Raw genomic sequence first — 14570 nt, 5'->3', positions numbered from 1 at the left:
TGTGTAGTCTGTGTTATTTTGGGATGAATGGATCCCCTTCATCTGGCAGCTTTCTGAGTGGTTCCTTCAGGGTTTTCCTGATCCCCATGGATGTATTTTAGCCTGGTGTGGTCCATACAGACTGCTTATGAGAGACAACAAACTCACCCCCTCTCATGCTGCTGTCATGCACAACAAAGGCTTTTTGCCTTTCAGAAAGTGAACCCAGACATCATTAATTTAAAGAATTTGCATTAATTTAAAGAACTTGGAAAGACTTTGCTTTTAACAGCACCTCCCTTTTGGAGCTCACCTTGGCTGTATTTTATGAGCTCCGTGTGCTTGCATGGCTGGTTCCTTCAGCAGCTCCAGCGTGGTCAAGGGGTTCCTGTTCTCGCTTCCTTCCTAGCGAGGAAGGCCCCAGGTTTGTTCTCATGAGGCCACGATGCAAAAGAGGTAAAGAGATAAAAATAATTACCAAGGTACTACTTTCCAGACTTTCGTTGCAGGAACGTTGAGCACTTGGTTCAGCTGAAATCTTGGCGTGCTCCGTTATTTACGTAGTTGTATTTTTATGCATTGTTAGTTTAATGGTTTGCATTTTTTCATTTCTAAACTTTCCCAGAATGTTTCTTTTTAGAGAACGACAGGACTTCATAGAACAGGATTATCATTATTTATCTTTTACTTTTGTTTTACAAACATCAGGATTTTAGAAGGAAGAGCTGCCCTCACGATTGCATGGGGATATGTCGTTACAGAAAGCACGGATGCCTACCCCAGATCCTGGCCAAGGACCAGCTCCTCACTCCTTTATTGCCAGCTATTGCTGAGTCGATCAGCAGATGGGTCCTCAGCACCCTGGGACCCTCTGGACTCCCACAGCAGCTCAGCTGTGCTGCTGACCGCTCTCCTGGGACATCCCAGGGTTTAGGAGAAAACAGGGAGCTGAAAATCCATACCCATGGGCTTGCTTCCTGCAAGAAGTGTGTCTGCATGTCACGGATGGCACATTTAGTTGCACACAGAGCTATTGCTGGATTTTTTTCCCAAAGTTTCTTGGTCCAAACTGTCAGTGAGAGGGCTCCAGAGCTCCAGAACTGCCTTCCTGGTGTGTTTTTGCCTGTAGGAAGCGTGTTGAACGGGCTGGTGCTCCCTCAGGAAAGAGGAAAAGCAAATCCCGGCGGGATGCCTTCACCGCCACAGTGTCCTGTGAGCACACCTGTGCCCCTTGCCTGAGGAAGTTGGACCACGATGTGGTTGCACTTGGTAGTGAAAGTCATTTTCTGCTGAAAACCACTTGTGTGTCCTCCGGCAACGAGGCCAAGCCCCAGCGATTCGCAACCGAGCAGCGACGTTACGTTACTGCGCTCTGCCCCAGGCTCCCTTGAGATCTTTTATCTTATCAGTCTCACCAGACTCACAATGTGCCAAGCGACAAGCCCGGGTTGGCTTGATACTGACCGCATCTGACCTTAAGATCTGCACTTGTCCCTGGGCAGCAAACAATGTTTTCTTCCTCGTTGCACACTTGGCAATGCGGTGGCTCATGGAAAGCTCATCCTCAAGCCCCAGCCTGGCACTTTGTGGATTTATTGACATTGCTGGTACCTTCACAGGCCTTCAGGAAGCCTCACAGAGCAGTTGAGGACCCAGTAGATGGGAGAACCCCAAAGAGAGACTTAAACCGGTGAACCGAGGTCAGTGTGAGCAGAGAAGAATCCATAGCAAGAACTAAGAACGTAGGTGGACTCAGAGCCCAGCACCCTGGTGCTGACCACAACCTGCCTCTGCTGGGACAAGCTTTTGCAGTGAATCCATAGTTTCCATAAGCACCAAAGCATTTGGCCTTTCCCTCCACGGCGAAGATGGGGAGCTGCCCAGCAGGATGGGGACTTTAGCCCTTTCCCAGGTTCCATGCATGGAGACCTGTGAGGACATGCACAAGCCACCACTAGATGGACCTGCTGGGCAGCTGAGCCACCGCTCCAGCTGGGACCTGCCAGGAGGAGAACCTTGTGCAAAGCCCAAAGGAATGTGGGTCTCCCTAGGAACAAGGCTCCGGTGACACTGGAATGCTGTCTCATGCGCAGGGTTTGCTCCTGTTCTCCCTCTCTGTTGTGGGGACACATACGGACACCCTTGTTCCTATTCCAGGCAAAATTATTTCCAGGATAGCCTAGAGCCTCCCGGGTCATGCTTGACTCCCTGTTTCCTAAATTTAGAGCATCTTACAACTGTGCACATGAAAATCCCTCTGGTTCTTGCCACACTGAGCCAATAATTGGGATTTTTCTGAAGCATTGACCTAGAAGCTCCTTTCCCCGATTCCTGTGTATTTCAATTCCACAAATAAAATGCAGGTCTGTGCAAAGGTTTGATCTCATTAAATTATGAGATTTTTCTTTTCCAGATGGGAAATAAAATCTAACCACCTGCCCGCACCAGGGTCACTGGTGGGCGAGAGCACCAGGTCAGGACAGGCAAAATGCAGATGAACTTTAGGAATATTTTTCTCCCTGTGACACTCAGTAACTTCTTATGGGAGGCTCCTAGTATCTGCCTGTGCTGAGTTAAACCCTGGACTCACAAAAAAAGGGAGCACAAAAAGTCTCGACAGGGAGGGAGGCGGCTGATTCTTTAACGTTTAAACAACCTGTGCATTAAGCTGGTCAAAATGACTCCTTTAGGACAGACATGCATTTCTAGGTTTGCCAACGAGGCTGTTGTGAGTGCCTGAAGCTTTGCAATGGTGCAATTAGATTGTTTAATTAACTGAGGGTTTTTTTTTTTTTGTAATCTAAGTATTTTTAATCTAAGTTATTCTTGTCCTTCTGTGTGGTTTCACTGAGAACCAGTTTACTAAGGCCTGTCATCTGTCCAAACAAAATCTCCTAAAGAGGGAATTGCATGAGATAGCACAGAATTTGTTTCCTCCTTTTATTCTCTTTGGCAGCAGGAGTACTGGGAACAGGTCCCAACATCTTCTGTTAAAGACCTAATAAATTATTCTCCCTGTCAACTAACTTCCCCCTGTGTAAGCTGAAGAAAGCAACTTTTCAATCCAGAGAAAGCACTTTTGGGACAAACCATGAAGGTAATGCTGGTAATCCATTGTTGCCCTTCCCGGCTCTGTGCTCCAGAGGGATGGCAGTTTTGGAGGACCTGCTGGGTGTAGCTACAATGATCCCAACGGGGACAGACCACGATGCTCCTTCTGACATTCCCTGCCGCTATCTGTGGTTTGGTGTCTCCAGGCTTCAAGAGCTGCTCTCAGTTAGTGGCTGAATTTGCAGTTTCAGTGGTTGCTTATTCCTCACCCAGCGATAATTCCCTATCTCAGTTTACAAACCTGACCAAAACCCAGTTTTCTTAAAACAAAACAACTCCCAAATATCATAAAAAAATAAAATGCCAGCTGCAAACCAACCTAACCTTGAAAAAATAAGTAATGTCAAACTAGAAGCATATTTGCACATGTTTTCTACTGCAGTGCCAGCCACTGGAAACAATTTCTGCAATTTAGCCTCTAGGAAAAATAGAAACTGCACTGCGATCCAGGGAAGCATCTCAAGTGTTTCTGGAGGAACCGATTTCCACAGAAATTGAGGTGGGGCCACGGGCCCATGTCCTCCGGGGGCTGCAAAGACACTTTTCTGGGAAAACGGTGCTGGAGCTGCTCCAAAGCAGAGCGCGCCCCAGCAAGGGCATCCTGCCGGCTCCGAGAACCGCGGCCGGACGCAGGACAAGCCATCCAAGCCTGGTTCAAACCTAGTTCTCTCCCTGCATGTGGCAAATGCTGTTTTCCCTGTGGAGGAGAAATCCACGGGAATGCAGACAGCATCGCTTCAGTGCCCGGGAAAGGGCTCTGTGTTCCCACCTATTTTGAATTTGTTCACTTGCTCTGCCCTGGCTCATCCTCAGATGATGATTTTGCACCATCTGGCCAACATCTCATTTTCTGCAGCACATAAACCAGTAGAGCCTGAAAAACAAACAGGAGAACAGGGCCGGGATGGTCTTAGGGAGTGTCAGGCTCTGATTTGATCTCTGCCTGAAGAAATAAAAGCATCAGAAACAATCTGGAAGGAAACCAGGCAAGAGCCTCAGAAATCCTTTGGTCGGATGTGAAACACGGGAAATATCTGAAAAGTAAAACTTTGTATATCCGTATCTTGACCTGAGATTGAAAAATAGACTCTTTTCCCACGCAGAACATCCACGAGAGCAGCTTACAGATGATGATGGTTTTGGCTCTTGCTTCCTGGATAAGCTGGTAAAAACTTCCCATCTAGTCCTAGTGCTTGTCCTGTGCATCCTGTGCTGGCTAATAGTCAAAATAGTCAACTATAATCACAAAATATGACATTAGACTCTAGGACCGGAGCTATGAATAATCTTTATCTATATGGTAGGTACAAGAAAGCCTGAAGAAAGTAAAAGGCAGAAGAAGGGAGGTCAAAGGATATGAATGAAGGATAATTTGAATAGATGGATGCAAGCAACTAAGGGGACACTTAGGAAGTGAAACCACCATCTGCAGCCACCGGCTCCTTGCTTCCGCTCTACACATGAAAGCAGGGAGGAGAGCTCATTAGATGGAGACTAAAATGTAATCAAGAAAAAGCTCTGGGCAAGTAATTGTAGTGAAGGAGGCCTCTGCTGAGATGCAATAAATCCTTTTGAGCCAAAGTATATTTAACTGTAGCAAAGAGAAAACAATATTATGCCTTGGAAATGGAATAATGCAGGGGAATTTAGCTCGATTTCACTGTGATAACAAGGGGTGCATGGGAGCACCACATAAGGAGTTGATACCAAAGTTGTATCTAGTGGCTCTCCAAGGGCCCAGAGAGGTTTCAGCAGAGAGAAGCAAGGACCTGCTCAGGACAGGGGTAAGTGCAGGTAGCCAAAGAGCTCAGCCTAACACGTCAGGCTAATCCTGCATTTTTCTTTCAGAAAATATGAATTTAACCACTTCTGGTTTCCTAAAGTTGCCAACTGAGAACCTGCAAACTCATGCAAGCTTCTCCTTCTGGGGTGGGGACATTTCTACTAACCTTGCTTCAGGATTAGTGATGCTAGTCCATGAAGGAGGAAGCCAAAAGCAAGTGCGATTTCCGTCAACGTTTTTGCATCTAGCTCGCCCCTCATTCTTCTGAATCACCATAGTTTCTCTTCTCATTTTTCCTGTAGTTTTGTTGTGTTCAGGACATTCAACAGCAGAAATTACGCGATAAACAGTTTCCCCCAGTTCTCAGCAGAGAAATTTTTGCTGTCTCATGCGAACACAAAAAAAAGGCCACTGAAATTTCTCAAGCCACCTGCAAGGATGTCTAATCCCTGCACTTACTGTCCACGGCCCGCAGAGTTTACCCCAGCACTGCTTTTTCCCTGTATTTACCCTCATTAAGAGTGGGTTTCCTTTTCTATAGTTGTTTAGGGTTTCTTTCCAGGTGATGTAAGGGAGGAAGATGTGGGAGAATCGCATATTCCCTGTGGGCAATGAGATGGGAAATGGCAAAGTGAGGCATCCAGGCAGGATACGCTCCATCAGTTTAATAAATGAAGAAGCAGGAAGCCTTGGCTGACGGCCAGATAGCAATCATTAGGGTTTCTTAAGCAACCTAAGGAGAAAAAAACAAGAAAATCTAACACATAAATGCATTTTTTAATTGCAAATCATAAGCCTAGGGAATAGCGACACAAGATGGGCATATATCTCAACCTGGCTGGCCCAAAGGACTGCAGCAGTTGGCAGCATGGATCAGATCAAGGGACTGAAACATAAGCGAATAAAAATTAGGACCTGCTTAAGGACCCAACTGCAGAGTTATGCGAAAGAAAACTCTCTTCCCACTGTTGCCTAGACACCTTCAAGCATATTAAAAAAAAAAAAAAAAGACACCCAAAATGAGAAAATTGGAGGTACCATTTACCTGGATTTTCTTGGTGGGATTCTTCTCAGCATGTTACAGATGAAAATACATGGGAAAGAGATGCAAATTCCCATTGTTTTTCTCAATATAGGCAAAAGAGAGGTGGCAGGACCGACGGCAGCATTTTGCAATGGTGCAGGATTGTGCTGGCTGCTTGAAGGAGATGGAGCAGGAATGTGAAGGAGATGGCTAGAGAAGGAGGTGGGAAAACAGCACTGGAAACGCTCAGGTGTCAAATACAAGACCAGAAAAAAAATGCTATGTTCTTACTGAGTGCTGACAGCTGACTTCACTTACTAATTACTAAGAATTAAGTGAAAAAAATGGAGAGCCCCGGGCTGTAAGGAACCCTTGTGGTCAATGTGGTCAAACAAAGGCGCAGCACAAAATAAACATAGGGAATAGGACCGGGAAAAATCGCACGTCACGGAGCAACCCAGTGCAAAGCCCCTTCACAGAGCCACTAATGGTCATCTGAGGCTGCTCCAGCGGAGCTGCCCGCGCGGAGGTGGCTCCGGAGAGGAGCCCCAAGAGCCGCTAATGCTGCTGCAACTCGCTTTTCCAGGTAAGCATTCCGAAACACACAGGGGATATACAGGACCCTGCTATTCCCAGTGGCTCTGCTGCTCTGCTGCAAGCTGGGACACTGCCTGCGCTGGTGACATCCCCCTGCCTGCATCGGTGACTCCCCTCGGAGGACATTAGATGATGTCCTTTGGAATACAGTAGACTGCAGGAGCGGGAACATCATCCCAGCAGAGCGGGAATGTCATCCCAGCAGAGCCCATGGAGCCCTGGCAACCTCCACACAAACACTCATCTGGGGCAGCCCAGACCCACCTGTGTGTAGGGCTTTTTTGAGGCCAAAAGGAACCTTTGTGTTACTCAGGGAAAGTTTTTTTTTTTTTTTTTTTAATTCCCGGCTACTATGTGCATTGGCTTACGAGGCAAAACTTTCCCTGTCATCTGTGTCCACTTGAAATACATATTTGCGGAAGTGTCTGGGACTTCCTTTCCACACAGGGCATCAGTTTTTCCAGACAGCTGAAAGTTAATAACTGTCGTGATTCAAGCACATAGTTCTTGCGAAACCAGCTTTGGGGATGTTGCCTAGCAAAACAAATTCTGACAACATAGTCCAATGGGCTGACGTGGTGCATAATGCATGAAGCTATATATAAAAACCAGGAAGCAATCCAAGGGGAACGGCACTTTTCAGCTCTGCCACAGACCATACACAGGATGCAGTGATGGGGAAAGCCAGTTCTGGCTGTTTATTCCAGCAAATGTAAGTATTTCTTTTTGCTTTTAAGCTAAAGGCTAATAGCAGTTCCTTCAGGCTAATGGGGATTTGGGTTAAGCTTTGTCCTCTTCTCTGTTTTCTTTGAAACAATTCCAAGAGGAATCGCGAAGAAAGTGTTTGTTTAAGAGTAGGAGATATTTTTGTGCTTCCCTCAGATGACAATGACAAAAAGCACCAACTGAGAAGTTGTTTTTAACTGGAATTGTGAAGCGTTTTGGGAAAAGGATTTCTGGAGAGGCTAAGGACAATGTAGGTGGACACGCAAAACCCTCCTACGAGCTCGAACTGCGGGTTCATCAGAATAGGAATTAACTGAGCCTAGAGAAGAGCTTTGGTGTCACTGTCTGTCAGCAGCAATCTGATGATAAATTACCTGAAATTGACGCTGAAAGAGGTTATTTTTAAAACTGTAGATAAATCCACAAGCTGGCCCAGGTTGTCTTCTCCACCAGCTCCCACAATGAGACAGGATGGGAGTGACTGTGCTGGAGAGAGAAGCCACTTCAAACCCTAGACAGCCCCATCCCACAGTGGGACCCAGTTGTGAACCCATCCCATTCCATCCTGTCCCATTCTGCCCCATCCCATCTGCACTCGGTTGGTAGACCTGGTTGTTCCTGTCCCTCAGGGACCTTGTCAGGCCGGAAAGGTTTCCTGGCTACAGGAATGCTGGCAGGTCGGCTCTGGAGGAGGATCCTGGAGCGGAATTTAACAGGGAGGCTCCGGAGAGCAATGTGGGCAATCACCTCCTCCAAAGGAGGAGCCTGTGGCTTCAGCCCAAGCTTCTCAGGCTGTTCACATTTACACTCTTTTATCTGATAACTCTTTATTCTTAACTATCTAAAGGCTCTATCTTATCAGGGAAGGTTCCCTGGGCCCTGCTGTGACTAAACAGCACAAGGAGTTGAGTTCTGGGTCCAGGACCATCGCCTGGCTCTGCTGGAGCAGATGAAGCAGAAGCAGGACATGGAATCCAGCACGCTGTTTTCTCCAGCTGATCCCCGACTATCCGTGCAGAAAACCAGGAGCCTTTTCCCAATCCTCTGTCTGCTGGAGCTTGGCATCCCCCGAACCCTAACCTTAACTCTATCCCTAACCCTATCCCAAATCCTAGATTCAGGAGGAGGTGCCAAGGCCCTTCTCATCGCATGACACCTCATGATGCTCTTGAGAGAGAAGCACCTGTATTTTCCAAGGCACAGAAGGATACTGAGCCCAGTTCTGCATCCCAGTTTAACCATTAAATCACGCACAGGAAAGATCCCTGCACTGATCCCAGCACTGTGAAAGGGAGCGACCCTGGACATGTTTCCAGCAGAACAGGGAAGAGGTGCTGGATTCCTCTCCCTGCGCTGGCAGCAGTGTTGCCTAAAGCACTGACTGCGTTGTGCAAAGCACTGAAGATCTGCGGGCAGCAGGAAGTCTTTCTGGGCACTATTTCTTGTGTGACTGGTCGTGCTGGATCCTTTCCTCCTTTGCCCTGTCAGAACAGCCCAAGGGCTTGTCCCCTGCAGCATTGAGTTCTTCCAAGCTTCTTAAGTGGGGAAAAAAAAAGGAAAAATAAAAAAGAAAAGAAAAAGAAATAAGGAAAAAGCAAATAAGGAGAAAGAAAGAAAGAAAGAAAGAAAGAAAGAAAGAAAGAAAGAAAGAAAGAAAGAAAGAAAGAAAGAAAGAAAGAAAGAAAGAAAGAAAGAAAGAAAGAAAGAAAAGAAAGAAAGAAAAGAAAGAAAGAAAAGAAAGAAAGAAAAGAAAGAAAGAAAAGAAAGAAAGAAAGAAAGAGAAAGGGAGAGAGAAAGAGAGAAAGAGAGAGAGAAAGAACAGAGGAAATGCCTGAACAAGACGGGCTTGCTGGAGATATTTGTTTTCATCCTCATGGCAAACTTCTGCTCAATTCGCGGTTAGTTTGCCAATGAAGTCTTGTTTTCACATTCTCTGGAGATGTAAAATCAGAGCTCAGCCATGCACAGCAGAGCTTGGCTTCCCCTGCTGCTAACTAGCGACAGGCCTGAGCTCCCTTTGCTGGATTTGGAGGACTTTGTTGCAATCACAAATCTTCTTTTCGTCAATGCTTTGCATCCCCGCTAAAGGTCAAACCAACACCCAGAGATTAACCCTCTTTTTCACCTCTGCTTTTATCTCCAGCAGTGGAGCAGAACCATTTTTGGGTAAGTTAGTGCACCCTAAAGGGGCTGGACCTGACTGCTGGCAAGCCCCTTTGATCTAACGGGAACAACCCAGACAATTGTAATTTCAGAAAGATTTTACTTTTTACTGAGAATGCAGGGTCCTTTTTCTCATTAATCACTGTGGAAAATCAGGGTAACGTGAATTGTATCACATTGCAGATACAGCTCAAGGCTGTTTTTCCCACTTATTTCAAAAAGGATTCCACAAACAGTTTGGCTCAAATACTTCAAAAAAAAAAAAAAAAAAAAAAAGAAAAAAACGAACATGCATGTGGATCTCAAATGAGTCAACCTGGCACAATTCAAGTCTCAGCAAGTAATTGAAATCCTTCGTTTACTTAAAAAAAATAGCTCAGTGTAGTAACTGCCATAAGAATCACTCAGAATTATCACCTTCCCATCGTCTCATTACAACGTTACAACTAAACAAACCCTTCAGACCTGCTGGGAGCTGGACTGGGAAACTTGGCAGTGCTCTGATCAAGAACAAGAATTTGCATAAGGAGATAAGTGCTCAAATGTGAAAGAAAAATCCTTCAAGTTTGCGAAACCCCTGGTTAGGTATCAGTCACCACTGATACAATTTTAGATCCACTAAAGGGAAATAAAGAGAATAAAGGCAAATCAATGCTGTTGAGGTTTTAGTAAGGGTGCAACCCTGTGAGCACTTGGCAAGTGGCTTGGGCAGAGCTGAGTCACGATGCAAATGCCTCCTTGGACGGTGCATGCAAAATTGCTAAGGTAACTAGAAAATTTCATGTGTTATTTCAATGCGGAGGATTTTTTTCCTGGACAGAGAACATATTGCTGTGTTCCAGGTTGCCTGTAGAAGTCACGAAATAATGTTCAGTGTGATGCGGGCCACAGATTTGTGTTATGCAAGTAGCTTCTTCTTGACAAAATAGGCACTATCTCATTTATAGGTAGGCACTGTTATCATTTGTTAACCTAAATGTTCTCCACAGGCACAGGGTGAAAGACCCTAAAGTACTAGAGGACCCTACCGATACCCACACGTCCTCCTTACAGCCACCACTCTGCAGCGCTCCTAAAGACTCCCCATACTGGAGAGGCCACAGTTTACTGATTCTGGCCTCCTCCCTACTGCAACCTCTTCTCCTCCCTTCTAAAGACACCCTTTACTTTTCTTTGTTCCAGTTTTGGAACTTATTCCACCGGTCTTTTAAGACTTCTCAAAGATAACTACAGCATCTCTGAAAATGCTCATAATTGTTTATAGATACTCAAAAAAAAATTAATATCTTCTAATTTTGGCATTATTCATTCTTGATTCTGAGATTATCAGAAAATGAGTGATTTAACAAAGTTAGTCTTTCCTGGTCTTCATGGTCTCATTCCACACCAGGCTAGTTCATACCTATGCCATCATGACACACTATTACTCAAATCATGCTAATCCTTAAAAATATACACAAATTATGCTAATCCTTAAAGATATCTGGGCACTTTAGAAACCTCATATCTGCTTGAGATTTGACTGTACAAATACAAGGTCAAATCCTGAGCTGTTTGTCATATTCGACTGCTTCCTGATGTCTTAAAGCCTTAACCTCACTGACCCCAAATACTTTACGCAAGCTCTGAAGGACCCCATGGGGCAGAAGTCAGGTACCACTGACCATGGATCTAGAAGGAAAGGGTTCATTTGCAACCTCAGGGCCTTCCTCAGTCAGACACCAGTGGTGGGACCATGGTCCTCCTCCCAAATCACTTGTGCAACTTGCCCATTTCTGTTCAACTTCCCCTCAGCTTCCAGTTACGGTGTTGCCATAGACTGAGAACCAACCAGCAAGTTGCACTAGGACATCTGGCCACGAAACAGAGTGGAAACACAGCTATAGAGCTGTCCTGGAGGGAAGTTAGAGTTGCTCCAAATTTAGTCCAGGGAACAAAAGTCTGGTGACTGCCAAGCACTTCATACCACCCTTCCAGGGAAAAAGCAAGTTGGGTTTGGGCTTTGTTAATGCAATTTTAGAAAAAGAAACTCTAACAATAGGTTTCAGAAATTGTTCTTAAAATGGCTCTTGGCTTTTAGTTTCCTCCCGCAGAAATGTAGAAACAAAACCAGAGCTCTAGACAGACAAATGGTGGCAGCTTGGAGGCTGGGTGCCAGCTGGACCTGCTCCCAGCGCTGCAGCTTGCCGGCACAACTCCTGTCCCATGCACGGAGACGGAGGCTTACGGACACCGAAGGCCTCCGAGTGAATGAGAGTTCACATGATGGCAGGAAAAACAGAGCAAAAAAGGAGCCTAATACAGACCCAACAGGCTGGACTTTGCAGAGGCTGAGCTGCATGAGAACACGGCCATGACTTGGGGCTGGAGCCAGGAGACATCACTAACTGAGAGGAGAGACCATGTGAAAGAAAAAGGTTTTCTTCTCTATCAGAACATGCAATTTACCTCTGTTTCTTCTCTCTCATCCATCAAAATTCTCTTTATTGATTGAAGTGTGGTGGCACTGCAAGGACATGCCAAAATGTATGGGAAATATCCATGCAAGAGCTCCCTACATCTTTATTTAACAAGTTTCCTTGGCATTAATCCAAGCAAATCAAGCATCTTTTCTGAGAATCTTGCACTGTGCCTCTGTCAGGAGTGAAATACAGATTTACAGGAATTAAGAGTATTTGCATTGTAATTCTCAATTACTAAATAAACTGGGACATTTCTTGGATAACATTGCCATTAATTACTTTGTTTTATCAGAATGAATAGCAAATATCTCAGCTGCTCCCCTGCACAGTGTAACAGGCAACCTTTTTCCTACTGTAACGTGTAAAGAATGAATTCTTCATTCTTGAATTATCATGCCATGAGGGAAAACAATCAGGAAAAACTTGCACAATGAAAACAGTCATATTCTGACCTAAATTATTCCAGCATCATGATCCAGGGTCATCCCAATTATATCAGAGCACAGGGCTTATTCTCAGTTTATTTCGTAACTGATCCACTCTCAGAATTTCACGTACTGAATGCCTCTGAAGCTGAGTAACCAACTAATGTCCTGATTATGCTATTAGGCAGGATGTTAGCAAGGGCAAAATAATTAGTCTGGACTCTATCTCATTTGTTTCACATGTAACCAATGTTTTCTATATGTATTCCAGGTATTCTGCCCTAATTGGCATTTCTACGGAGAGAGACCACATGAAAGATCTCAGGAGATACTTGGTACTCAAGTACATCCAATACCTTGTCTTGTCTTCTCCAAGCGCTGTCAGCACATTCCTGGGCCTACTGGGCAGCACATATTCCCTTCTGCTCCTGCAGTCTGCCAGGGTTTCATCCAAGTCTACCACAGTGCTCATTTCCAGCATAGCCAAAGCAGACATTCTGGTTGCTGTTTGCTTTGTTTCTGACATGATCATATTGGCCTTTGATGTTAACATCTCATCTACAGCGTTCACATCAGCCCTGCTGCAAAATCTCCTTACTGCAAACACGCACATCAGCTGTTTGCTGCTAAGCTGCATTGCCTTCGAGGCTTATTTAATAACCTTCTTTCCTGTGGAGTCTCGACATGTAAGGACAGTGAGGAATGCCAAATGGACAGCCAGGATCATCTGGATCTTAGTAATCACGGAGTGTGTCATATTCCTGATGGAAGACTTCCTGAAAGCCAGCAGCATGTCCACTTTCATCGGTAGCCACTACGTTTGGCTCTTTCATTTCTCAGGCACAGTTGCATATCTTCTCAGGTCCCTCAGCTACTTCCTGGGGATTTTTTTAAGAATCGTCAATGTATATTTTTACTATAAAATATTTTTTAGTATGTCTAACAGAGCTACACTAAAAACAAAGTAGTGCATGCTCCCCAAAAAGCAGCTTGGGGCCACCAAGCAGAATAGACTTTAATGCAGTTGGAAGGTTCTGGTTGAAAAATATTCTATAACTGGGAAGCTGGGACCACGTCTCACATTTTGGGACTCTACTGAGATAAAACCTTACTGTTTTCTGATGTTATTTGGCATTGCTTGCTGTGAGGAGCTCAAGAGGTTGACGTGCCCCTTGGCACTGAAACAAGATCAAGGGAGGCTGTGAGTGTTGTTAACAGCCTCAGAGTAAGGCAGACCTGTTTTGGTCATTCTCAATCTGGAGTTTATTCATTTCACACATTAAACAGATGGTACTTCATGAATGGTTGTAAAAAAGTGAAGCAATCCAGACAGATTTACATAAAAGGGGTGCTTAGAGGCTGACTCAGGGATTCATTGAGCCAAGAGCTGTATCATCATATATTGAAAAAAAAATGATCTATGTCCTAAAATGTCTATACCTCCGGTTAATCAGGACGCTCAACAGGTAAGACCAAGGAACAGGGTGGCCTCCACGCTGTCTAGACTACCTAGACTTGTCCTGCTGCTGGCATCAGCAGAGCTGTGAGAGGCTCCCATGCCGCAGTGGGAGAGACTCCCATGCTGTGGGCCCAGTGCCCTGCCTGGAGCTGTTCTTGAACGGTTTCTACAACACATCAGGAAATATCTCCTTCAATAGCCCCTGCCAGAGATAAACAGGATGTGGAAGGCCAGAATTGAGCTGCTTGCTGCAGCTCTAAAAGGGGAGGTCAAGAAGACCTCTGAACTGAAGCCCTGTGTCCAGCAGGAGCTATAATTTGGGTGACCGTGCTCCTGACACATGGAGAGATGTGCAGGAGAGTGAGCAAGGGTCTTCCTGGCCTCCTGGGGAGGGGGAGAGAAGAGAGCATGTCTCGAGTGTGCTCCAGCCGCCAGGTCTCAGCTCGGAGCTTGTGGAGAGGAGCTGCTGGTGGGTAGCAGTGTTCAAAGCTGGAAGCAAGGCTGAGGACACAGGTACTACGCTTTGGAGACCATGCAAGGGACAGAACCTTTGAGATCTGCTCTTGGCCTCCTTGTGCACCTGGTGAGATGCCAATAAGTGCATCCTCCTCAAAGCAGTGTGAAAGGCTGGACTTTCGTGATAGCAGCATTTGAAAGGTGAAAATAAAAATGAAATGAGCCAAAAAACAAAAACAAAAAACCCAAACTCTTGCATTCGCTACCAGACTGTTGTTTGCAACCTTTCTTTGTCCTGTTTCCAGAGCTTCAATTTGCCCTGCTAGAAAAAGGGGCTCTCAGTCTGGGTGTGCCTGCCAATGCCAGCTGCAAGGGGAGGCTCTTT

At 45.5% G+C, this 14570-nt stretch overlaps 1 protein-coding gene across 1 annotated transcript; it reads left to right on the top strand.

Moving 5' to 3' along the window:
- The first annotated feature begins 7142 nt into the window (after positions 1-7142).
- On the top strand, positions 7143-13703 carry LOC148590825 (uncharacterized). Its single transcript, XM_088538461.1, has 2 exons — positions 7143-7206; positions 12542-13703. Exons 1-2 carry the CDS (start codon positions 7169-7171, stop codon positions 13236-13238), a joined length of 735 nt encoding a protein of 244 aa, XP_088394587.1. The 5' UTR covers positions 7143-7168; the 3' UTR covers positions 13239-13703.
- The last annotated feature ends 867 nt before the right edge of the window (positions 13704-14570 follow it).

This window comes from Tinamus guttatus, unplaced genomic scaffold (assembly GCF_059628265.1).
Source record: "Tinamus guttatus ecotype Peru unplaced genomic scaffold, ASM5962826v1 Tinamus_guttatus_pri_ptg001087l, whole genome shotgun sequence".
NCBI classification, from domain to species: Eukaryota; Metazoa; Chordata; class Aves; order Tinamiformes; family Tinamidae; genus Tinamus; species Tinamus guttatus.
The sequence above is the reverse complement of the archived record's forward strand: the minus strand, read 5'-3'. Positions and strand labels throughout refer to the sequence as shown.

What these genes read in the sequence shown, in the direction of transcription:
- LOC148590825 (XM_088538461.1), top strand. Translation starts at nt 7,169, where the DNA reads ATGGGGAAAGCCAGTTCTGGCTGTTTATTCCAGCAAAT. An exon ending in GGCTGTTTATTCCAGCAAAT is followed by an intron (nt 7,207 to 12,541) that starts GTAAGTATTTCT and finishes TATGTATTCCAG; the next exon opens with GTATTCTGCCCTAATTGGCA.